The 23,266-nt window shown below is 30.5% G+C and overlaps 8 protein-coding genes across 8 annotated transcripts; 3 read left to right on the forward strand and 5 right to left on the reverse strand.

The window, feature by feature from the left end:
• Positions 1–101: 101 nt before the first annotated feature.
• cubi_02940 (RAD24 RF-C activator 1 AAA+ ATPase) lies at positions 102–2,204 on the reverse strand (the record flags this gene model as incomplete). The annotated part of the gene is made up of 1 exon (XM_029019951.1): positions 102–2,204. The coding sequence occupies one exon, from the start codon at positions 2,202–2,204 to the stop codon at positions 102–104; it is 2,103 nt and encodes a 700-aa protein (XP_028875358.1).
• Positions 2,205–2,821: 617 nt separating this feature from the next.
• cubi_02941 (uncharacterized protein) lies at positions 2,822–3,784 on the reverse strand (the record flags this gene model as incomplete). The annotated part of the gene is made up of 1 exon (XM_029019952.1): positions 2,822–3,784. One exon carries the CDS (start codon positions 3,782–3,784, stop codon positions 2,822–2,824), a length of 963 nt encoding a protein of 320 aa, XP_028875359.1.
• Positions 3,785–4,542: 758 nt separating this feature from the next.
• Positions 4,543–5,901, reverse strand: cubi_02942 (clathrin assembly protein; the record flags this gene model as incomplete). The annotated part of the gene is made up of 1 exon (XM_029019953.1): positions 4,543–5,901. The coding sequence occupies one exon, from the start codon at positions 5,899–5,901 to the stop codon at positions 4,543–4,545; it is 1,359 nt and encodes a 452-aa protein (XP_028875360.1).
• Positions 5,902–6,784: 883 nt separating this feature from the next.
• On the forward strand, positions 6,785–7,621 carry cubi_02943 (uncharacterized protein; the record flags this gene model as incomplete). Its single annotated transcript, XM_029019954.1, has 1 exon — positions 6,785–7,621. The coding sequence occupies one exon, from the start codon at positions 6,785–6,787 to the stop codon at positions 7,619–7,621; it is 837 nt and encodes a 278-aa protein (XP_028875361.1).
• A 34-nt stretch (positions 7,622–7,655) lies between these two features.
• cubi_02944 (SMC type chromosomal ABC ATPase) lies at positions 7,656–11,477 on the reverse strand (the record flags this gene model as incomplete). The annotated part of the gene is made up of 1 exon (XM_029019955.1): positions 7,656–11,477. One exon carries the CDS (start codon positions 11,475–11,477, stop codon positions 7,656–7,658), a length of 3,822 nt encoding a protein of 1,273 aa, XP_028875362.1.
• Positions 11,478–11,708: 231 nt separating this feature from the next.
• On the reverse strand, positions 11,709–13,667 carry cubi_02945 (NUDIX domain-containing protein; the record flags this gene model as incomplete). Its single annotated transcript, XM_029019956.1, has 1 exon — positions 11,709–13,667. The coding sequence occupies one exon, from the start codon at positions 13,665–13,667 to the stop codon at positions 11,709–11,711; it is 1,959 nt and encodes a 652-aa protein (XP_028875363.1).
• A 404-nt stretch (positions 13,668–14,071) lies between these two features.
• Positions 14,072–19,420, forward strand: cubi_02946 (uncharacterized protein; the record flags this gene model as incomplete). Its single annotated transcript, XM_029019957.1, has 1 exon — positions 14,072–19,420. One exon carries the CDS (start codon positions 14,072–14,074, stop codon positions 19,418–19,420), a length of 5,349 nt encoding a protein of 1,782 aa, XP_028875364.1.
• Positions 19,421–19,626: 206 nt separating this feature from the next.
• cubi_02947 (ABC transporter) lies at positions 19,627–22,890 on the forward strand (the record flags this gene model as incomplete). Its single annotated transcript, XM_029019958.1, has 2 exons — positions 19,627–21,658; positions 21,959–22,890. The coding sequence occupies 2 exons, from the start codon at positions 19,627–19,629 to the stop codon at positions 22,888–22,890; spliced, it is 2,964 nt and encodes a 987-aa protein (XP_028875365.1).
• Between the last annotated feature and the right edge of the window lie 376 nt (positions 22,891–23,266).

Raw genomic sequence — 23,266 nt, forward strand, 5'->3', positions numbered from 1 at the left:
CGTATTATTATTAGAAATCAATTTTTTTTTTTCGAGCACTCAAAAAAAAAGCCGCGTAAAAGTTAATGTTTGTAATAGATGATTAATTGAAAAGAACCTAGCTATTCAGAATCATCATCTACTGATTCATCAGAAGAACTGATTGAATTATGTATATCGTTATTACTACAGTTTAAGTTTCTCAATTCAAAACAGTTATTTACAGTTGGATTACTTTGGAGGTTTTCTACATCACATGTTTCTAAAATACTTACTAATTGTTCATCACTTAGATATTCGCAATAAGATGTATTAAAGTTTTGATCATAGCAATATAATTTTGGGCCATTTCCCAAGCCCACACCTGTATTGTCCTTAAAGTTTAATTGAGATGTAGGAATATATTTACTGTATTTATTCCAATTGTTTAAAAAAATAACCAGCTCATTATTAATGGTACTGTTGAGGGTAAAACTAATATTTTTTGAAACAAAAAAGTAACTCAAGTATGGAAATATTTCTGTAAATACGGATTTGTTGCATAATAAATAGATATAATTGTCTTTTTCAGTGAAAGAAGGTAAACACTTTTCTACTAAGTTCTTATAGTCTTCTTTCAATATTTCTAAATTAGAAATAAAAGTTTTGAAAGCAGGCTTTTTTGGATGCCATTTAAACTTAGTTTTCTTTAATTTATCAACTAAATTGTTCATCTTAAATTTCCCATTTTGTATACATTCCTGTTTTTTCCACAGTGAGGATTGGCTTCTGCTAAAACCAGCCTTTATGTTGTCTTGTGTTTGGTAATCAGATGAACATGGATTTAATGGTTTTGAATTGAAATATAATATAGTTCTTGCAATACAAGATACCAAAATTGAGGAAGAAAAATTGTCCGAATTTAGATCCTTAGTATAAATATCTGACCAAGAAAAAATATCAGAGCAAAAAATTGTGTCCATGCAGTTACCAATGAATGGAATGTAGTTTTCTTGAAGCAATAGAATCAATGAGTTATCCTCTACTCCTGAATAAAGCAATAGATCTTCTAGGTCAAATGATAATTGTCCTTTCAAAGAATCCTCTTGAATAATATGAGAACTAAAAAAATGTTCACATAAGTCTTTAAAGCCTTCACAATAATTTTTGCAATTTGAATCTTTTTCTATATTAACATATTGTGTTAAACCAACTCTATTATCATAAATATCTAAAAATTCTGAATTCATCTTTGTACGTTTTGTATATGTAATAGGTATATATTCCGGTTTAAATTTGTTTGTGTCTTCTTCACGTTTATTGTATAGTATCTTCCCTATTGTTCTAAATACATTATACATAGGTTCTTTACCAAAATTATTGAAAGTTTTATATAGACTTTGGCTATGTTGATCATGATTATTCAAATCATTGCTACGTTTTTTTCCAGAAAATGAAAGTTCTGATTTAAACGACAGGTTTTGCGTGTTATTTTTCATACAAATATCTTTGCTCTCTCCAAAATGAAATTGAAGTTGGGAAACCGCATGGTATAAGTCACCATTGGAAGTTTGAACAATTCTTTCTATTAAATTCTCTTCATTTCTTCCAACTAATATTCTTTTGAATTTTAATATGTATTTCAATTTAGATTTTATTACAGTTGATGGAATTGGGTTTAGCCTTACTATTTTGATTTTCCCAGAGAGTTTCTTATCAGCACAGGTCTCATTGTAAACGTCAAGTTCTCCAGGAAGTAACAATTTCAAGAATTGCCGGTCGTTTCTATCTTCACTTGCTATAAATACAATTGGTATAGTAAGGGAGGGGTTAAGGATCATTTTTGATAAAAATAGTCTTATTTCAATCAAAATCTGCGTATTATGTTGTAATAGTGTGAATGGGAGATCCTTAATGAGTATTAAAACTTTTTCATTTGAACTTGCCTTGGAAAAAAATAGAGAATTAAAAATAAAACGATAAAAACTCGCTCCAATTCCTTCATTAAGTGCCGTTGGAGGATCCCACTTAATAATTTTAATGTTATTACATAGACAACGTAAAATTGTGGTTTTTCCAGCACCATTTGGACCGAAAATTACCAATATATTTTTTCTTAAGCTTTGGCTCAAATCTATTCTTATAAATGAATTATCCAAGAAACTCTTTACTTCTATTATTTTGCTTTTGTTTACAAGCAGTTCGTGGGCCGTTTTTGGCTCAAATTCATTAGTCCAAAGCGACATGAAAATTCACATCACCATCTGCAGCCTAAAGAACTAAATTATATACCAAAAATTTCAATACTAAATGAGTTGGCCAAGAGAATAATTACATATTGAAATTGTTACAAAAATGCTGCCATTATTGGCGCTTATGATTTTGGAAAATGTTTAAAACCGGTATGGGGGATTAACATGCAATGCGTCAATTCCTAATTGAAATTCGTTGAATGACTACAGAATTAAAAGTTTCAAACGTGAATAAAATCATTATTAGCGCCAGATAATATTAGTACAATTTAGTCTCATTTATAGATTATGAGTGTCTATAAAACATAAAAGGGATTAATAGAATAATGAAATCAGAAACATGATCAAGAAACCATTTCAATGAGTCAACAATGGCTCTATTTAACACAAAATTTGGTTTCCAAAAAGTCTCTAACATTATTCTGATTAATTGAGGTCTAATTTACGCAAATTTGAGTAACGTTTCAATTATAATTTGCAGTAAATCAATTAAATTAATGCACGTTTCACATTCATTTAATCAAACTTTGAAATTTGTAATTCTTACTGTCCTCACTAAATGGAACTTAGAAATTTAACTATACAAAAATATATGACTTTTGAGCATTTTATTATGGTTTAAGTTTTTTCTTCTCTACAGGTTTTAAGATCTGGAAGGAACACATTAAAGTTTCATCAACAGACATCATAGCACCTGCATTGTCGAATTCGCCACAATAATTTGGGGCTGAAAAAAGGGTGACTAACTGGCGTTTTGCAAAGAACTCATATCCGTCCTCTACCACTTGATGGGCTCTACAAATAAGATCCATATCATGATCTCTTAGGAATTTCTCAACCACATCATGTCCAAAAGTGAATGATACACCCCTATCATTTTCTCCCCATCCCCTTACGTCTTTTTCAGGATCAGACCACAACAGATCGCAAAGTAACCCGGTATCTGGAACGTCTGTCGGTCTTTCAATTTTTCTTATTTGATCCAATTTATGTAATTCAGGAGAAAGGCCACCGTGCATACAGAGAATTTTTTCATCAATTATGGCAGCCACGGGTAAGCAATTAAAACAATCCGTAAAAGTCTTCCAAAGCTTTACATTATACCTTCGCTTACATTCATCATAAAATCCATAAATTCGATTAATAGATGCACATTCGTGATTTCCTCTTAACAAAAAAAAATTCTCAGGATACTTGATTTTGTATGCAAATAATAAACAAATAGTTTCCAAACTCTGCTTTCCTCTGTCTACATAATCTCCAAGAAACAAATAATTGGTATCTGGTGGGAAACCACCGTATTCAAACAGTCGAAGTAAGTCATAGTACTGTCCATGTATGTCTCCACAAATTTTAATAGGCGCATCTAATTCAAGTAGAGTAGGTTGGCTCATAAAAATTTCACGAGACTTAATACATATTCCGCGTATCTCTTTCTCAGTGAGTTGAACCGGTTTTCCTGGGCGAGAGCCACGTACCTCCAATAGCTTTGCTATTATTGAATCTACGTCAATATCATTATTAGAACCATTGGTAGTTCCTGATATTGTAGTAGACGAAGGTTGTGGTGTCATTCAAAATATTATTTAAAAACCTTTATGTTATAGTTGATTATAGATAGGTTTAGTAACAAAGTTAATAAAAATACATATATTTGTGTTGAAAATATATACATAAATATATATATATATATATATATATATTTATGTATATGTTACTTAGTGATTTCTTCTTAAAAGCATTTAATGCTGGTTTATATTTTAATATATACTCTTAATTAATTTATTCTCAATTATTTTAGTTAATGTACCAAAAAAATGAATAATTGGCAAAAGGCTAATGCAAAAATTCAAGTTGGTGAGCCTTAATCTTACCAATATAAATAGTTGATGAATGTAAAAATGCCCGTAAGTATTCGTCGAAATTAATAATCAATAAATGCCGGGTTAAGTTGGCAATTATTATTTATATTATTCCCTTGCTACATTATATTGTTAATAATCATTCTACCGCTTTATACGCGTGTTAAGAGATACAACATGCGCGCCCGAAATAGTATTAATTACTTAGATTTTTCCAGTACGTAAGCGGATTAATCGTAAATATGGAACTCAAACACTATCAAAACTAACTTCGAATTGTAAGCTAATAAAAGAGCCTAACTATGTTAACTAACTGCAATGTGTTGCTCATAAAGTTTTGTGCACATTTAATTAATCTTTCTGCACCTAATTTGCTTTTAGGTTCTGTATAAATTAAAGTACACTCGTATATTTTATTCACAATTAATTATAATCTAGTTTGAATACAGGCAAGACTAACGCTAACGCAACTAAGGCATCCTTATTTCATAGTTTCCGTTCTGAGTTATATATCTTACCCAGGGGAGAGCTTGGTATCCACTCTTCTCCGTGATTTTTAGGTATCTTATAGTAAGACCTGAAATTGTAAAATACGGAATCTCGAAATTGATGGTGACCGGGCGTTTGCTTGAATTCATTTCATTGACAATGGATGGAAGATCAAAAATTGCGGTCATTGTAAATTCCTTCTGTCCCGAAAAAGTCTTAATATTCCATATTATTAAATCTCTTTCAGGAGAATATTTTACTGTACCTATTGATGTTTTAAAAGTAGGTATTATAACATCGTTTGGAACAGGGATCTGAATTTCTGTATTTTTTGCAACGCTTCTTGCTTTGTATTGACCCTTAACCTTGACAATATACTTTATACGAGTAGCACTAATATTTTCGATATTTACGTCAACCTTAAATAGAGGCTTTAAATTAGATGATGGAGTTAATCTGTAACTCATCAGCTCAAATTGTCCATCAGGTGGAATAAAAGAAATTGTTCTATCGCTTTCAAATCTGGCAAGTCTTACACATTGATGAAATTTTATGTCTTCAATTTCGACCGATTTATTTTTTAATATTGAGCTTCTATTGGAACTCGAAACTGAATCACGGCTAGTATTACTAGTAGAAAATGAAGCATCTCCAAGTCTATCATTCAGTCCAAGCTTAAGTTCTGGCATCCCAGAAAGGTAACTTTTCATGGTTAAAGTTCCGACAATTTCACTGTTTATTACATCACCACTAGAACCAATAATCATATTTACTTTCTCAATTACATCTAGAAATATTTCATTCTTTTTGTGTTTTATTCCTTCTGGTCTCCAGGAAATTACATTCGACAATGCAGAAGGTGGCTTGATAGAAGAATTATTTCTATTTGATACCAGTACAGAAGCAGCAGAAAGTTCATGGGCTTCATTTTTTATATATTCACGCAAAACTTTCACTTCAGTAATCTGAGGAAATCCATTGTCCATTATCTCATCCAATAGCTCGTATATTACTACAAAATTATCCCTTATGCTCTCTTCCTCTAAAACTTTGAAGTAATCTTTCAGAATCTCAATCAGCTTATACAAAAACGTTATCATCATTGTTGCATTCGAGTTCTTTCTTGAAAGTAATACTAAATACAAATTATTATATTTAATCCAACAATATGTTATCATTTTAGAAGAAAAAATTGGTTTAATACAAGATTCCTCTTGCTCTATAACATGTTGCTGAAACGCATCCAAAACTCCATTTTCTGAAACATCGCCTTTATAGTTTCTTCCTATTATTGGCTTTCCGTTTATATCTAAAATAAAGATTGCTGAAACTCCACACATTACAGTTAAATCAATAAGTGGAATATCGCAAATTCAGTAGTTGATTTTTTTATAATAAATAACAAAATATTTGTTAATTGAATATATTGAGCTAATTAATCGTGATATAGGAATCCAAGTTTTAAAATTTGTGTAATGATTTTATATGGCTCTAACATTGAGGTAAGAAAGCAGATGGGGAGCGCAAAATAATAATTGAGAAAATTTTCAATTATTATGCAATTATACTTTAAATATTACTTAAATGAATTATTTGAAGTAAAATATACATTTATCTTTATTATTGGGCTTCTTTAATATTTGCGAAATAAACGTTTCCAACCACCAATCATTTTTAAATAAAAAAAAAAAAGGAATCTATTAACTTTAAATAAAAAAGGTTTTAATTGGAAATTTTTTCTATTCACTTTATTAAAAATAAATCGAATAATATTTAGTCATTAAATTGATTATAATCGAATGATTACAAACTTTTTGTTATTTTTTTTTTAAATCAAGGAGTAAATATATCTGTTGTCTATAAAAGAACTCACGTGAAGTTAAGATTCCAAATTGAAAAAAAGAGAGTGAAGTTCTACCAATTAATTAAATCCCTAAGAAAAGATTATTCATTTTTATTATTAACTAAATCAAATTATATGATTAACTTTCCCTAGTTATATTTACAATCAAAAAGATATTTTATAGAAAATATTTCTAAAAATCTGAAGTGGAATTCAATTAAAAACTTAGAGGGCAACTAGAATAATGAATCAATGAATATATTGGAGAATTTAAACATCAAAAAAAACAAATAAAAACCATAATTCTTTTGACCAACTTTTGTAATAATAGGCGGTATAGAAATATTTTATTGCATAAGTTGTAAAGATGTAAGAACGGAATGAGCAGTTATTTATCTGGAGAAAAATATGAGTTTCTGTCAACGTTAGGTTTAATTGGGGTTGTAATTGGAGGAGTGTGGTATATGACAAAAAATAATAAGAAATTTTTGGGTAGAAAACTGAATAACGAAGAAATAAAAAATGTGCTGGTTTCTGTTTCTAATGAACTTCACCCGACTTTGATGGAATTTAGCCACTTGGTATCATCAATCAATAATCCGACTGATAGTTTATCAATTGAGTTTTTAAATTATGCTGAAACTATTTTTTCGAAAGGTGGTTTTAAAGATAAAATTGTCAAAGCACAGAAAGAAATCCTTAACACTTTAGCGATTGATCCAGAAAATTTTGAGAATTTATTGTATTCTGCATGTAAAGTTGACAGAGAAATTTTAATGCTGAAATTGGGCATTGATAAAATGTATCAAGATTCATTACTTGGAGTATACCCACTTCTACCCTATCTTGGATCGAACGAAAATTTTAGCAGAGAATATCCAAAATATACAAAAGACTATATCCTAAATGGATTAAGGAAACTAAATAATGAAAAGGAGAAGGGCTTCAAGACCATAATTGAGGAGATTGGCGACATATCAGAGCATGTAACGAAACATCCCATTTCAGGAATAACTCCTTCTGAGGAACTTTCGAGAAGACTAAAAGAAGCAAATAGGCGAAGCGAAGATACTATTTTCGGGTCGGTAGAGAATAAAAGGTTATTCTCTCATGCAATTGCACTATATTCAAGAGAGGTTGAGTTTGTTAAAAAAAAAAAAAAACTAGAGAAGGAACACAGTGATAATATATTAAATATCATAATCAACTGTAAGTAACCAGAGGTACTGACTTTGAATCAGAAATAACAAATCATTCATCAGATATCAATTCATGTGCTTTCTTTTGTTGATATTGTTCTTGCTGCAACTCCAAAGCTTGTTGCTTGGAAACTTCTTCTACATAACTAGATCTATTTGCTTGAGATACTCGAAAATACCTATCCGCGACCTCAAGTATTTGTGGCCTAAATGTTGTTACAATGAACTGTGTTGAAATCGATTGCTTTTTGATCAAATTTGCAACAGACCATCGATACTGATCGTCAAGTGCGGCATCTATTTCATCTAAAAGGTACATGGGTGCAGGATCCGCCCTGTGTAACGCAAACAAGAATGCTAATGCAACCAGTGTTTTCTGGCCGCCACTAAGCTGGTTAAGAGAATAATAACTTTCGGTTGGGCCACTGTTTTTTTGCTGCAAATTTGTTGAATTTGTTTGAGAACTGCTTCCTACATGAAAAGTAACTCTAATACCGATTCCCAAAAGATTTGAATCGTCTTCTTTGGTATTTGCAGTATTTGAACAGCAATTACCAATGGAGTCACTTTTTCTAGCAAACGGCCTGTTTGTATTATCTTCGTTCTCATTCGTTGTGCTTCTTACTTCATTTGATAGTCTAAGGAAAAGTTTTGCATCTCCGTTTGGAATTAGCTCCCTAAATACCTGGTTGAAATAGAAATTAATTTCTTCAAAAGTTTTCAGTAAAGTTTTTTCTTTTTGAATATCTAAGGTTTCGATTAATGATTGAATAGAACTCATAGCCGAATTTAATTCTTTGTGGCGATCTGATAGATCAGTATACTCTTGAATGAATTGATCCAACTCGGAAATAACCCTTCGGTTAATAGATTTGTAGTCTTCTGATAACTTTTTTTGTATAATTTTAAGTTCCTGATAAATCCCGTTTTTTTCTTTTGGTATATTTATCTCAGAAATAGTACTTTGAAAATCAGAATATTTAGTCCTCACATGTAAAGCGAGCTCTTTAGCTTGCCGAAATTTATCATACTTTTTTTGTAGACTTGAAGTGAGAGCCACTAATTCTTTTCTGTTATTCATAGCTATACTCTCTTCTTGCATAGCCGAATGTTTAAGATCTTCAATTTTTGATGATTGTTTTTTTATTGATTCAACTTTATTTACTATTTCACTCAAAGACTCTTTAGATTCTTCGAGAGATTTATTATACTCCAATAGCAAACCGTTAGCTTCAAAGTAACCACGATTTAGTGTCCTATAATCCTCTTCCTGCTTCTCTTCTTGAACACGGTAAAAATCTTCATAGAGAGCGTTCAAATGGACTTCATATTTATCTATATTATTATAAAGATCGGAAAGTTCCCTTTCCACTTTTGGAATCTCATAATGTTCGAGTGCTCTTATTTTTGATATAACTTCTTTTAGTAAGTTTTCCTCATCTGTGTTTAGTCCATTAGAAAGAGAATCACAGGATAATTCATTTTTTAATGTAAGAATATAATTTTGAACTGTGTCAATATTTCTGAGAGCTTTTTCCTCTTCTTCTCTGACCTTAATAATAATTGACTGAATATTTCTTTTTTTACTTTCGGACAAATGAACCATTTCCTTTGATTTCGAAACCTGTGATATCAATCTCTCCCTAATACTAAGGAATTCTTCCCTACTACGGTTTAACTCACATACTAGGTCGTCAACCTCTCTTATCTCACTTTTAATATTATTTATTTCTGAATACAAAATCGAATTTTCGTGAATTAGATTTTTTAGTTGCTTTGAGCAAATAATGAGGCTACTTTGAATTCCTGGAGGACTCAAGCAAAGATATCCTCCCCTAATGCAACCCTTATTATCCCACAGATCTCCATCTAAAGTTATGCAATTTACATTGTATTTGTCAACCAAATACTTAGCATGGTCTAGACTTTCAACGATGACGTAATTTCCAAATATCTGTTCGATCACCGGTCTCACTCTTTCATCAAACTGAATCACATCGATCATTGAAATTGCATTTTTTTCAGAAGCAAATTCACATTTAAAATAGCTTGTACCTAATGTTTTTATATCCTCAATGGGACTAAATACAATTGAATAATTTTGCCCATATTTTTTATCAATCCCTCGGCTATTGTTAAATGTCTTAATATGAGATATCATTTTCGTAGCAACCTCTTTATCCTTCACAATTAAATTGTGAATGTTATTGCCCGCTGCTACTTCTACTGCAGTGGAATATACATCATCAACATCAATAACTTCTAATAGGGTGCCGAACACCTGTGTTTCACTCATCTCCTCAGAATTGCTCACAACTCCCCACAATAAATTGTTTTTGTCACAATACTCACGTGCAAGACTTAATCCCATTTTTATCGAATGTTTTGTTCTGCAATTAATATAATTTTCCTTTTCCTGAATTTGGCTTGATATCATTTTTGAATGGTTTTCTTTTTTATACAATGACTTGTTAATTTCATGTTTCTTCTCAAGGGCCGTTTTACGCTCTTCTATATTAACTTCTATCTTCTCAATTACAGAATTAAGGTCTTTTTGACTTTTAAAATGTTCTTCTTTCCACTTAAAAATATTCGAATCTAAAATTTGCAACTCGTTTTCTTTTTCAACTAAAGACTTTTTTATTGAGTTTAAATGTGAGCTTAACTTTTCTTTTTCTATATTATGAAGCTCTATTTTTCTATTGATTGCACATTTTTTCTCATCAATAGTAGAAAACTCAATTTCATCATTCTTTGAAATCAAATTCGACTCTTTTTGCTTGAGTAGGTCTTTTTCTTTTAAAATGAAATTATATTTCATTTTGAACTTATTTAATAACTCCTTTTCATTATTAATTTTAGTTTCAATATCTAATATCTTGCCTTTTGTCTCTTCTTCAAGTTTAGATAAATTTTTGATTTTCTTCTGACAATCATTTGTGTTTTTTTCAAAATTTAAATCGGCAATCGAAACTGAATAATACGAAATCTTATTTTGGATCTCTTTTTTTTTATGCTCCAACTCCTCAAGTTGAATATCTAAATTATTCTGGGATTCAATTAACGATCTTGTGTTTGAACTAATTGTACTCAAATTTCTTTCAACAGAAGCGAGCTTATCACGCGATTTTAACAACTTTTCATAGTATTCTTGTTCTCCCTTACTTGCTTCTTCCCATTCATACTCATTCAACAAAAACTCCAAAGTTCTCCTTCTCCTATCCAAACTCAAAAAAGCTTTAAATTCCTTTTGTTCATCCTTTAATATATCAATTCGCTTTTGTATGTCATCAAATACAGAATCAACTTTATTTTTTCTCGTTTCAGTTTCAAGCAGCAGTTTGATGCTCTCTTCTCTTTTCTCATCATATGTCCTTGTTCCCGCAATTTCTTTCAATAATCTTAATCTGGAAGCATCAGACATAGTTGCAAGTTCTGCCACCTTACCCTGACGAACTATGAAATAAGGATTATTCCTAGTTATGCCACAACTCTCCAAAATTGAATCAAAATCTTTCTTAGGAATATTTTTTCCCAATACCTGCCATTCATTTTTTTGACTAGAATTTCGGAATATTCTCTTAATAGTAACTATATCTTCATCGTACATAGAGAGACGACGCCCAACATTGTCGAGTGACAACTCGACATATGCCTCTGTCACTTGAGGACCAAGGCCTTCGTGCAAAAGCGCACGTCTCTCAACTAAGGTATTCCCAAATGAATCGGACAATATAAACTGTATTGCTGCAAGTATATTCGACTTTCCGCTACCGTTTAGACCCACAATACAATTACATCCAGGGTGGAACGATATCGTCGTTTCATCCCTATACGTTTTAAACCCGCATATCTTAAGCTCTCTGATATACATTATACTAAATAACCCAAGTAGAAAAAAAAATTTACTACGTGGAAAAATAGAATTCTCCCAAGTATCAAAAAAAATTGTTTGGGTAAATTCCAATGTAAAAATTTCTGCAATTGTTGATAATACAGTATTATTGTGGGGATTAGCGGTAGTGTGCATGTGCGGTATATGTATAAATAATAAACCATTTTCTAAAGTTTAAAAAATTGCAAAAAATAGACTAAGATTCGATAACTACTTTTTTTGCTTTATTTTTGGTAGAGGAATTGTGTATTCATCCAAAGAAAATGTTGATTTAACTCCAAATTTTTGTTCATTCAGTGCAAACATGGATTCAACATCCCAACCAGAACCTGCTTTTGTGCCAAACGTCCTTTTGTCTTTTATGGCATCAGAAATATATTGCTTTGATTTTTTTTTGCTATTCTGAGAGAAAATTTGAGATGTAGATGATGTCTGTCCTTTTCTCTCATTAATATTACATTTAACTCTTACAAATAAAGGAAGGTTAGATAAGGGTGGCCCTCCAAGGTCTGCATTCTGCAGTCTTCTTATTACTGCTGGGTTCAGATTTTTGGGTAAGTTTGGAATAATTCCATCAGGATTGCTCGGATTATATAGTGGAATTTTTTTCAAAACTTCAATCCAACCACGTAAATTACGCATAAAATGTGAAACTCTAAAAAATTGGCTTGAGTCCGGTTTTTCATTAATTGATTGCAAATTCTCATGAACTCTCTCATTACTTTCAATCAGATCTTCGTCTTCACTATTATGAACATCTTGTTTATCAACACAAGAAACACAATCATTTGAGATAAGGTGCATATTACTATCATTATGTACGAAGTTATCCGAATTTCTGGGTTTTCTGTGTTTAATTGAATTACTAACATTCCAATTTGGAAGTGATGTAAAATTAAACCACCTGATTTCTGAAATTTCTTTTCTTTTCTTTGGTTCCAATGGAGTGTTTTCATCAATTCCGGGTATTAAAAATAACTTGATTGTTTGTTCTTCTACTTGTTTCTCAATATAGATTGAATCATTGAGATGTTTAGTCACGTCTATTCCAAGTTCTTCATATGCTTCACGAATTGCGCAAAGACTGTCTTCCTCCATTTCATCCATTTTCCCTCTAGGAAACATAAACCTGTTGCCATTCCATGGTTTTACCAATACGCACTTTGTGAATTCTCTGTTAATTAATATTACTCCTCTGAGAGGGATTGTCTTGCAATACCGTTTCCAATTTAAGAGAAATTTGTCGTGCTCTTCAGGAGATGAAACAAAGTGCCGCAGGATTGGGCAATCTTCAGCCACAAATTGTCCAAAAACACGTAAAGAAAGCTTTGGTAACACATGTGAGTATTTATCGTACCACATATCCTCGTACCACCAATAAGCGGCCTGTATTTGAAAGTATAAATGAATTGCATCCTCTAGTAAATTAACAGGAAGATTTGTGAAAAACCTCGCATAGCAATCGTCTATAGCTTCTGAAAACGCAGCTTCCATATCTTTATATGCAGCTTCCATATCAAAATTGCTGATCAACCTTTCCATCGGTCCATTTACTTTGTTTTTCTTTTTTGTGTTAGGTTTAAATGTATTTATTTGTTCTTGCGTTATTGAATCACGACTATAGCGAGTCATAAAAATTCCCCTAACCTTAGATAAAATAATATCTTCAGGAGAGTATTTCATAGCAATATCTGAAGCGGTCTTCTTCTCATCTAGTTGTACAGATTGTTCAAAATTATCCAATACACTCTCCGTTAGTAAATTAGCTGTTGGACCACTCGGATTACGAGACCCATCGCAATCAATTATAAACCTTTTAAGAATATTCGCTCCCAATGTTTCTCGAAATCCTCCGGAAGCTTCAAAACTATCTCTTATTTTGTGTCTAGAGTTGTCTGTTTCACTATCACTTTTCACAAAACAATCACTTATCTGATGAGAATAAATATGACTTAAATCATTATTATAGATACTGGATCGCACTAAATTGTCATTTTTTGAATTACTAATTTGATTGTATTTGTTTTTCATAACAATACTTTCTTCTGATTCAAAGGAATGTGTGTTATCTTTAACACCATTTTCATTTCGAGAGTGTAGATAATTGATCGAACCAAGACTGCCATTTTCTATCACTACATGAGATAGACTCTCTATCAGTCGATCCATAAATGAAAAATCGTGATTTTTTTCAGTGTTTTTACTTCATGTATTACTTTTTTTGTAAACGCCTTAAAAAAATAAATTGTTAGCGCCAAATATTAGCGCTCATTAAAACTGGAATTCCCTAGTACATTTTAAAAAAGCTCTCGGAAATTATACAATTATTGACAATTTTACCTTAAGAAAATGTGCTTAAATAATTTGTTAGATTGTATTCTATGATTAACTTCACAAGTATTTGAATTTATAATTGGAAATTTTTTAAATATGTATGTGAAATTATAGATCAAAACTTGCGGTCAAATTGGTACCGGTATAAACTAAATAATTATCAAATTGAATGTAATTCGATCATATCTTGTCTGTTATTGTAATTCTTCATGTAACTTTTATTTTAAATTAGTATTAATATGAACCCAACGGATGGATGTAAATGTTTTTTCAATAAATGTAGCCACAACATTAATTTAAAGCTTAGTGATTCTAAAGAAGTTATTTATGGCAGTAGCGAAATATTTCTTGAAAGTGAAACAGAATTCCCTAAAAAGATTTTTCTTCAAACTCCCTCTTTATTTTATTGTGATATTATATCTGTCGAAATTAATGGAAATAATTTTGAAGGATGGTCAATTAGTCCAGTACCAACCCTTGAAGATTCAAACAAAATAGTCGGACACAATGTTTTTGATATAGCGACTCTCCAAATGGCATATGGATTCATTTCTTCAAATTATGGTGAAATTAGTTCCGATCAGTCTAATATTATAGAAAATCGATTATTGATTTCTATTTCTGACAAGAAAAATCTTAATGATTCAGATATTATTAATGGAAATAAATACAAATATTCGATGGCAATTAAGGTCAACTTCGAATTGCTATTAAATACCCCAAAATCACCAATTACTTATATTATTGAAAATGACAATTCAATTAACATATCGATAATACCAAATGGCTATTCTAAATTACCTTGGTTTCCAACTCTTTCATCTGCATTATATCTTACAGAAGATGCTTCACCATTTTGGAACTCTTCATGGAATTTTAAATGTACTGTGCCAGAAGATTATTCAGCAATAATGCCCGGCATTTTAAAAACAACTTCTTTTATTAATGAACCCAATATAATTGGCGAAAACACGTTTGAATATAGTTATGACTCAGGAACATCATTTCCTCACCTTTATCCAAATAATGTTTCCCTGTTTATTGGAAAGTATAAGAGAGAAGATAAAACCATTGGCAAAAACACGATATCAATCTTCAGACCTACAAATACATTTCAAACGATTAATATTGCGAACTTTGTTGTAGAAATTATGGAAGGATATGAAAAATTGTTAAACAACACTCTTCCCATGAAGTCCATAATAATTATTTTTTCAAGTTATCATATTGGAAATCAGTATTCACATTCATTTAATCGACATGGAAGGGTTTCTGATTCATTGGGAAATGTAGAGATGCTTTCTAATGCTTCGTCGCCGTTACTTTATCAAGAGAATAGTTACTATTGCCACCTATGCGAAACAGACATTGGAAAAACAATCAGCAATATTATCATTATCCCAATGGATATTTTCCTTATTGAAGGAGTACTACATAATATTTCAAAGCCAATTGACAACAAAAAGTACAATTTTCAAGATCATTTTAGAATGCAAATAAGAAACCTTAGACCCCCTATAATAATATTATTGGACCGTTTAGCCAGCCTTTGGTTTGGGTCTTATATTCACATAACTAACTGGAAAAGACTTCCAACGGATAGTTGGATGTTGTTGGGAATGAAAAGATACTTAATTCGTCAAATGGCGAAGAAACTATGTGGAGAAGATTTAGTCAAATGTAGAATGAAACAAGCATTAGAAAGGTGTTTGTTGCTTATAGAAAACGGAAATGACTATATTCCACTATCTGTAAAAGATTTTTACATACAACTACAACAAAATGGTACACAAAGTTGTCCAATAATCCATTGGGGTCAAAGAGAAAGTCAAACTTTATTTAGACTAAAATCAGATATTGTATTTCACAGTTTACAATGCTACGTTAATCAGATGATAAAAAGCAAAACGCGCAAGGTTGGCTTTGGATTTTCTGATTTTGATGCTTCAATTAAACAAAACTCACAATCAAAAATCTTCAATATATTTATCCAATCATTCATTAGTAAACACTGTATTAAGAAAAACCATAGAAATTTTACAACCAATCATTTTTTTCTACACATTGCCTCTTGTATTTCACAACAATTCATTCATAGATCTAAAAAGGAAATTGCAGCTGCCCAACTTCCTCAACATGAGCAATATCTACTTAACGAAATTCAAGACGAACTACTTGCATTTAGGTCCGCTTGGATAGAAGGAGTCGGATGCCCAAACCTCACTATTACGTCTACATTTCAATTTTCTAATAAAAATACATCTCTTGATCATGCGTTATTCACGGTAGACCAAACACCCCTACAACCCCCCCACTTAACATCTAAAGAAGGGATTTCTTCATTCATACCATTAGTATCGATATTTAGGGTTAAGAAAAATGCTACCCCTAAGAGTAATATTGAGAGGTTAATTTTTGGCTGCCTTTCATTTATTGACGGTATTTACAACACTAATTCTAGAAGACAATTTTCTAATTCTATTACAAAATTGCTTCCTTCCTTTCTTTGGCCTCATGACCCAAATAATATAATATTGAAAGAGTCAAATATTACAATTCTTGGACTAGGAAGTACAGGAAGAATTCCTATACCCATAAAGTTTGGCTTTGGTCCATTGTTTGATTCAGTATTTCAAGATGAATTACTAGAAAGTACAAAGGGGTGTGCTAATAATCAAAATAACAAAGTTAGTTTTGAGAGATTCATTCTTGACAATAATTTGAATAAACCCACTCAACCTGATATATATAATAAAAAAAAGAATTATTCAAATTCGTCAAATGGGAGCATATCTTCATGGCAATTCGGATATATGAATATCCTCTGCCAAATTCTTCTCAAATACCATGAAAGTCCACTAACACGAATAAATAATATTGAGTGTTTGTGCACTGAATTAGCTTCGCATATACCCATTTCAGGCGGAACTGGCAAGTTTTGGCCAGGCCACACTTTGATTTATATTGTTCAAAACGAAGAAAATAAAAACTGTGAACTAGAAACTATAGAGCCGCAACTACCTGTTTCTCAAGAAATAAAATTTGAGATTCAAAAAATTAAATCAGGTTATAAACGCGATACTGTACCTACATCAAGCACCTCTATTACATCTTCTGTTTGTGTTCAGGGTATTACGAACAATCAAAATTCAATTACACATACGAACATTAAAATGAATGAGGTTCCTAGGTTATCTCTCCTTCATGACTTACAACAAAGGAAACACTTTGTAGGAAAGTTATCAAACAGCGACGATATTTGGTTGCAGCCACTTAAGTTTTCAAGAAATTACAAAGAAATCATTGTTAATAAAGATGAACAATTCACATTAAACCACATGATTAATTCTGAAAACTTTAATGCTCATTTATTGTGGATCATAGCAGATTCATCCCAATATTGGCTCGCAAAAATTTCAAGGTATCAAACCTGGAGTATGTGGGATCAACAGTTTTTGAATGAAACCGATGTTATAGGGCAGTTTGAAGCAGCATATCAGCTGGGAATGGAAAGATATATTTTTGGGGATAGCTATACCTATAACTTAACTATTTTAGAAAGGGCTTTCCAGTCACTTAATATATTGATGAGTGCACTCTATCATTTTGATTGGAACATTTCTGTAAGAAAAAAAGCCTTGATATCGATAATCAAAATTCATAATAAACTTTCATCTCAAGATTTAATAAAAAGTGATATTCATTCAATAAAAATGGCAGTTTTTTCATTCATAAAAAAGTTTATAACTGAACTAATTTCAATAATAGAGCACCAAAACTTTAAAGAGCTAAATAACTTGACTTTAAATGTTTTTTTCTTTAATGAGTTAGAGATCTTACTATTTTCAATTAAGTCTCTACCATACTTGTGGGATTCTGAAACGGATTTAACTAGCCTTGAAGTTCTTTCTTTCCTTACAGAGCTATTAGATAAATACAAAACTCCATCTAATGATAAATTAAATTTTGAAATATTGTGCAGCATTTTTGAGGCAATAGAGAGAATAGTATTACCTCTTTCAAATAGTCAGTATGCACCCTCGATTGACAGAATAACTTCAACAATTAGCAAACTTGTTGTTGATATACCCAAAAATTACGGTTGTTCTTATATGTATGAAAACATGAATATATTTGGAATATTACTTAGAATTTTATCAAAACACCCTATTAATATTCTCACTCCAGTAAGTAATGAGTTCAAAAACGATTTTGGTGTTCACTTTGATCCATTATGGTTCATTGATCTTCCATTTATGTATAGAAATGTTTGGTGGGATGATTATTCATCAATACACGGTTCTATTCCAAAGCCTTTGTATGAATTTAATGATTCAATCATTCAACTTAATGCATTAAAATGCTATTTTAGTTTGTCGCTTCAAGGATTTACAGAGATTATGATCGTTTTTATTGAGGAAGATTCAAAAAATAATATTAAATTCAAATCTATTTGCCCTGAAATGATTTATAATATGATTTTTGATTCATTTTTTGAATGCAATAAACAAATATATTCTCAAAATATGACTTCAATTTCTGGTAGTAAAAGATCTGAAGCTTTGAAAACTATTGGAATATTCAATATTTGGAATTTTACAAATAAATCAGAAAACACCATTTCTGCTCATACCTTTCCTAAGAATTTATTAAAAACTTTGTGTGTGTGTACCTTAATCCATATAATATTATATAATGGGATTCAAGAAAGTTTAAAATTGAAAAAGGGCAACTCAGACTATTGGAATACAATTAATAATTTGTGGAATATTTTCATTTGTGCATTTGATGACATTGTCCGAGATCTTCCCCATCTTCTTGATGAATTTATTTTAATACAAGCCCACGCAGAATTTGAACCACTTATTAATTCTTTAACTAATAATAAATCCAAGGATAGAAAAATATTGGATGATATAAAACAATGTTGTGCATTCATTTCTCAAATTATATTAAATAGTCCAATCTCATTGTCCTCCTATCCATTTGATCCACTTATATTTCAAAATATCTCAAATATTTACGTATCTCTATTTGGGCATGGAGTCCCAGTCTGCATGAATCAACCTCCATTTATATCTGAAAATAATAATCAAAATAGGCTAATATTTGATCATTCAAACGGATATATTCTGTCAGGAATGCCAGAAGCACCCATGAAAGATTCCTTGCGTAAAAGACAGAAATTCATTAGGAGAGGATGTGACTTATCAGATTCCATTCAAATTAGAAGATTGTGCGATGATGAAACCTACATTATTTCTAGAGGATGGAAACACATGTGTAAAAAAATAACGCAATGTCTAATTGAGTCTCCATATGGAGCACCTTTTATTCACCCAGTAGATGAAAATGACGCTCCTGACTATTATAATCTTATTGAGCAACCAATTGACCTATCAACAATAATGAATAAAATAAAGCAGGATTCATATGAATCTATTGAACAATATCGTTCTGATATTGACCTCATTTTTATAAACTGTAAAAAATACAACGAATCTACTTCAATGATAGTCGAGTGGTGCAACAAAATTCAGTCTGAATTTGACCAATTATTTAAACCTGTTTGTAAGCTTTTTGCATAAAAATCGTTGGTAAATGTCTAATTTATTTAGACCGCTATTTTTTTTTTATTATTTAAAGTTAATGATAATAGAATTTTGCAAACATTTTAGTGAAAATATTGTATAGTGCACTTTAATATTTAATTGTTTAAAGGTTTGAAACTGGTTAGAAATTAGTCAATATTTTTAAAAACATCTTTATTTTTAATTAATATTAGGTCAATTAGATGAAAGTTATTAATCCAAATGTTTCCTCTGGAAATGAAATCGATTTCCAAGAAAATAAAAGAGAAATGTATGAAGATGCCAAAAAAAAGCAGCTTGATTATGCTATAAAACAAGGAATTATTGGGTCTGTTAGAATGGTTTGGGGATTATGTTATGCATATTTCACTTCAAATGGTTCAAATCAATTATTTGGTAAATTTTCAAAGCAGAATTATAAAAGAAATGCTTTATCTAAGATTGAACTGCCTAAATATAGATTAATAATTATTCTTTTATTAATTCTTAGTTCCTCACTAGTTTCGTACTACTTCTCAATACTAATTGGTAATTTCTGGAGTGCACTAGAAGCAAAAGATCAAGATAAATTTCAAAAAATCTTATTTTACTACCTTCTAATGCTTATTATAAATGGAGCAATTAATTGTGCTAGAACTGACTTGTCAATTCAAATTCAAATTGATTTAAGAATTTGGCTTACTAATTTAATTATGAAACAATATTATTCAGATTTAACCTATTATCAGTTTTCAATAAATAAGATTATAGATAATCCTGATCAAAGAATTGGAGAAGACGTTTCTTTGTTCTCATCCCATTTGTTATTGTTGATATGCCGTTGTATTGACAATTTTTTTGACTTTTTTGTCTATTCAATCTTGCTTTATAATATTAACTTCAAATTATTTATTTCAGCAATTATTTATTCATGTTTTGGTACATTTTTAACTGCAAAATTAGGCATAGACATAATATTATTAAAGGTTCAAGAGAAAAAACTTGAAAGTGACTTCAGATATTCAATTATGAGAGTTAACGAAAATGCGGAAAATGTTGCTATGTATAGAGGAGCTCAATGCGAAATGGAAAATCACAATCAAATCTTAAATTTATTAATTGAAAACTTAAATATGAAGAGATCTTTGGAATCTAAAATGGGGCTTTTTGGAAGTATTTTTAGAAATCTCATACGCATTTTGCCGATTGCAGTTATTTCAGGAGACTATTTTTCGGGAAATATACAACTTGGGAGAATTAATCAATGTAGCCTTGCATTTAATAGCATAGTTGAGGATATTTCAATTTTGGTTAATACTTTTAGAGAAATAAGCAATTTGCTTTCGTCAATAGACAGGATAGGACATTTTATTGTATTAATGGCTGATAACTTTATTGAGTCGCAATCTACAAACATTGGCGAGAAATTGATTAGTAATTTTGAATGTAAATATAAAACAGGTACAATGATTGATTTTTTAAAGCTTGAAAGCGAATATTTGAGACAAGTAAAGGAAAAATCTTCTGATTTTAAGCTAAATTTTCCGAGTGGTGTCGTTTTGAATTCATTAAAAAATCGTGTTAACTTAGAATTTACGAATGCACAAGGGAAATCCAATGTTAATCTAAGTGGTAAAATTAGATCAGTAATTTGGCCAGAGCCAAAAATCATGTTTGAAAGTATATCGATTTATACCCCAGGCTATACTAGAAAACTTCTTTTTGATGTAAACTTTACAATTGAACAAAATGATAAAGTCCTAATAACAGGGGATTCTGGTGTTGGTAAATCATCATTGTTAAAGGTAATTAGTGGAATTTGGAAGAATGGCTCAGGAAATATTTACAGGCCACCTTTGTGCGAATTATTATTTATACCACAAAAGCCGTATTGTACTCAAACGACTTTAAGGGAACAGTTATTTTATCCAAAAAAGCCCTCGATGAAAATTAATGGTCGTAAGTATAAAAATAAAAAAGAATTAGACCTATATCTATTGAAAGTGCTTGAGGATGTTGGGTTGAAATATCTATCTGATAGACCTTTAGAAAATGAAACAGGTTTTTTAGACTCTATTAAAGATTGGTCCACAATACTTTCACTCGGTGAACAGCAAAGGCTTGCATTCGCAAGAATATTAATTTTTAATCCATCTATATGTTTTCTTGATGAAGCTACAAGTGCACTAGATATGGAAACTGAGATGAAACTATATTCAATGCTTAATGAAACAAAAATTTCATATATTAGTGTGGGTCACAGACCCTCGATATCAAAATTTCATAACAAAAAACTCTTTGTAAAAAGTGGAGAAATAGTGCTCGAATGTATTTGAAAATGAAAAGGGCCAATTTTACTTTAAACATGGAACAACTTTTTTTTTAATTTATTTTTTTAATTTTTTTTTTGGCGGAATTAACTTTTAAAAGAAATGATTTTCAGTAATGTTATCAATGAAATAAAAAGGAGTGAATACATAACAGAGGTTTCTTATCATTCTTCTGGTAGGCAGACAAAACTAACATAATTTTATAATTATTAGATTTTTTTCTTAGGCGATCGTCTTGTAACAGCAGATATTAAACAAAACTTCCACATTTTTGATCTTCTTCCGAATTACTCCAATTCTGATCATGTTTCTAAATTAATATGGGTTGAGACATCAACTCTTTATGACAGTAGTATTTCTGGCACAATTTCAAGAATTTCTTGGGCACCAGAGTGTTTTGGTCAATTGTTTGTAGCTGGAACTACAAAAAAAAATATTTCAATTTGGTCAGAAACAAGAAAAGGTTATCAAGATACATATCACATGATAAGAAATAACAGCATTTTTGTTGAACATGAGTTTGATTTTAAGAATGAAGTTTTCCCTAATATTACTTATGGTAGCTCCTGGAAGCTAACTGCTGCTTTTTCCCCCTTTAAAAGCAAGATTAGTAATATTAAGTTTGCAAATAAGGAACATGGATTAATTTTTGCCGCATGTGATTCTAATGGAATAGTTGGGATTTTCAAATGCAATGATATGGCAATGAAAGTTGAATGGGAGTTGGAGACATTGAAAGTTAGAAAAACTGATAATTTTTTAGATTCGGAAATTGCGAATATGGAGAAGGATTATACATGTTGTTTGGATTGGATACCATATAATGTGAACACTGGCATCGGAATTACGGTTGCAATTAGTAATTACATATACATATTTAAGAAAAAATCTAAATTCTGGAATTGTATTGAAACTATTGCTGTAAACAACGCAGAAATAATTAAAGATATTTCTTGGTCAAGACTTACATTGTTTACAGATTACTACAAGCTTGCAACTTTGCATGAGGATAATACTCTAATAATTTGGAAATCGACAGAATCTTTCATTCTAAACGACTTTGGGAAAAATAAGACGATTTTGCAACTCAACAAGTTTGAAGGTATTGGATCTACAGTAAGTTTTACATTATTTACCAAGAATAATGATCATTTGTAGGAACAAATATATTGGCATCCTTTGGGCCAAATATTGGCATGTATTGGATACGACGGTAATGTAAGTTTTTCATTATTTCACGTAATACTTCTAATTCAATTAAGACAAAATATTTTCTGAATGATGATAAATACAAATTAAGAGAAATTACAAAAAAATAATTATCTTCAAAAAAAATTGTAATTTTCTCAAAATATTTATACTTTACAACATTTCACTAAAATGTTAGCTTATTTCGTAAATTTTTCCTGAATAATCGATAGTGATAAAATTATAGACTTTTAGAAAATAAATTATTTTTTAGCTTACATTCAATTTCTACCTTATTTTAATATTTAAGTACTTAAATGATAATATTTAGTAGTTTGATCAAAGA

The sequence above is a fragment of the Cryptosporidium ubiquitum genome (genome assembly GCF_001865345.1).
Source record: "Cryptosporidium ubiquitum isolate 39726 chromosome Unknown contig_1, whole genome shotgun sequence".
Classification (NCBI taxonomy): domain Eukaryota; phylum Apicomplexa; class Conoidasida; order Eucoccidiorida; family Cryptosporidiidae; genus Cryptosporidium; species Cryptosporidium ubiquitum.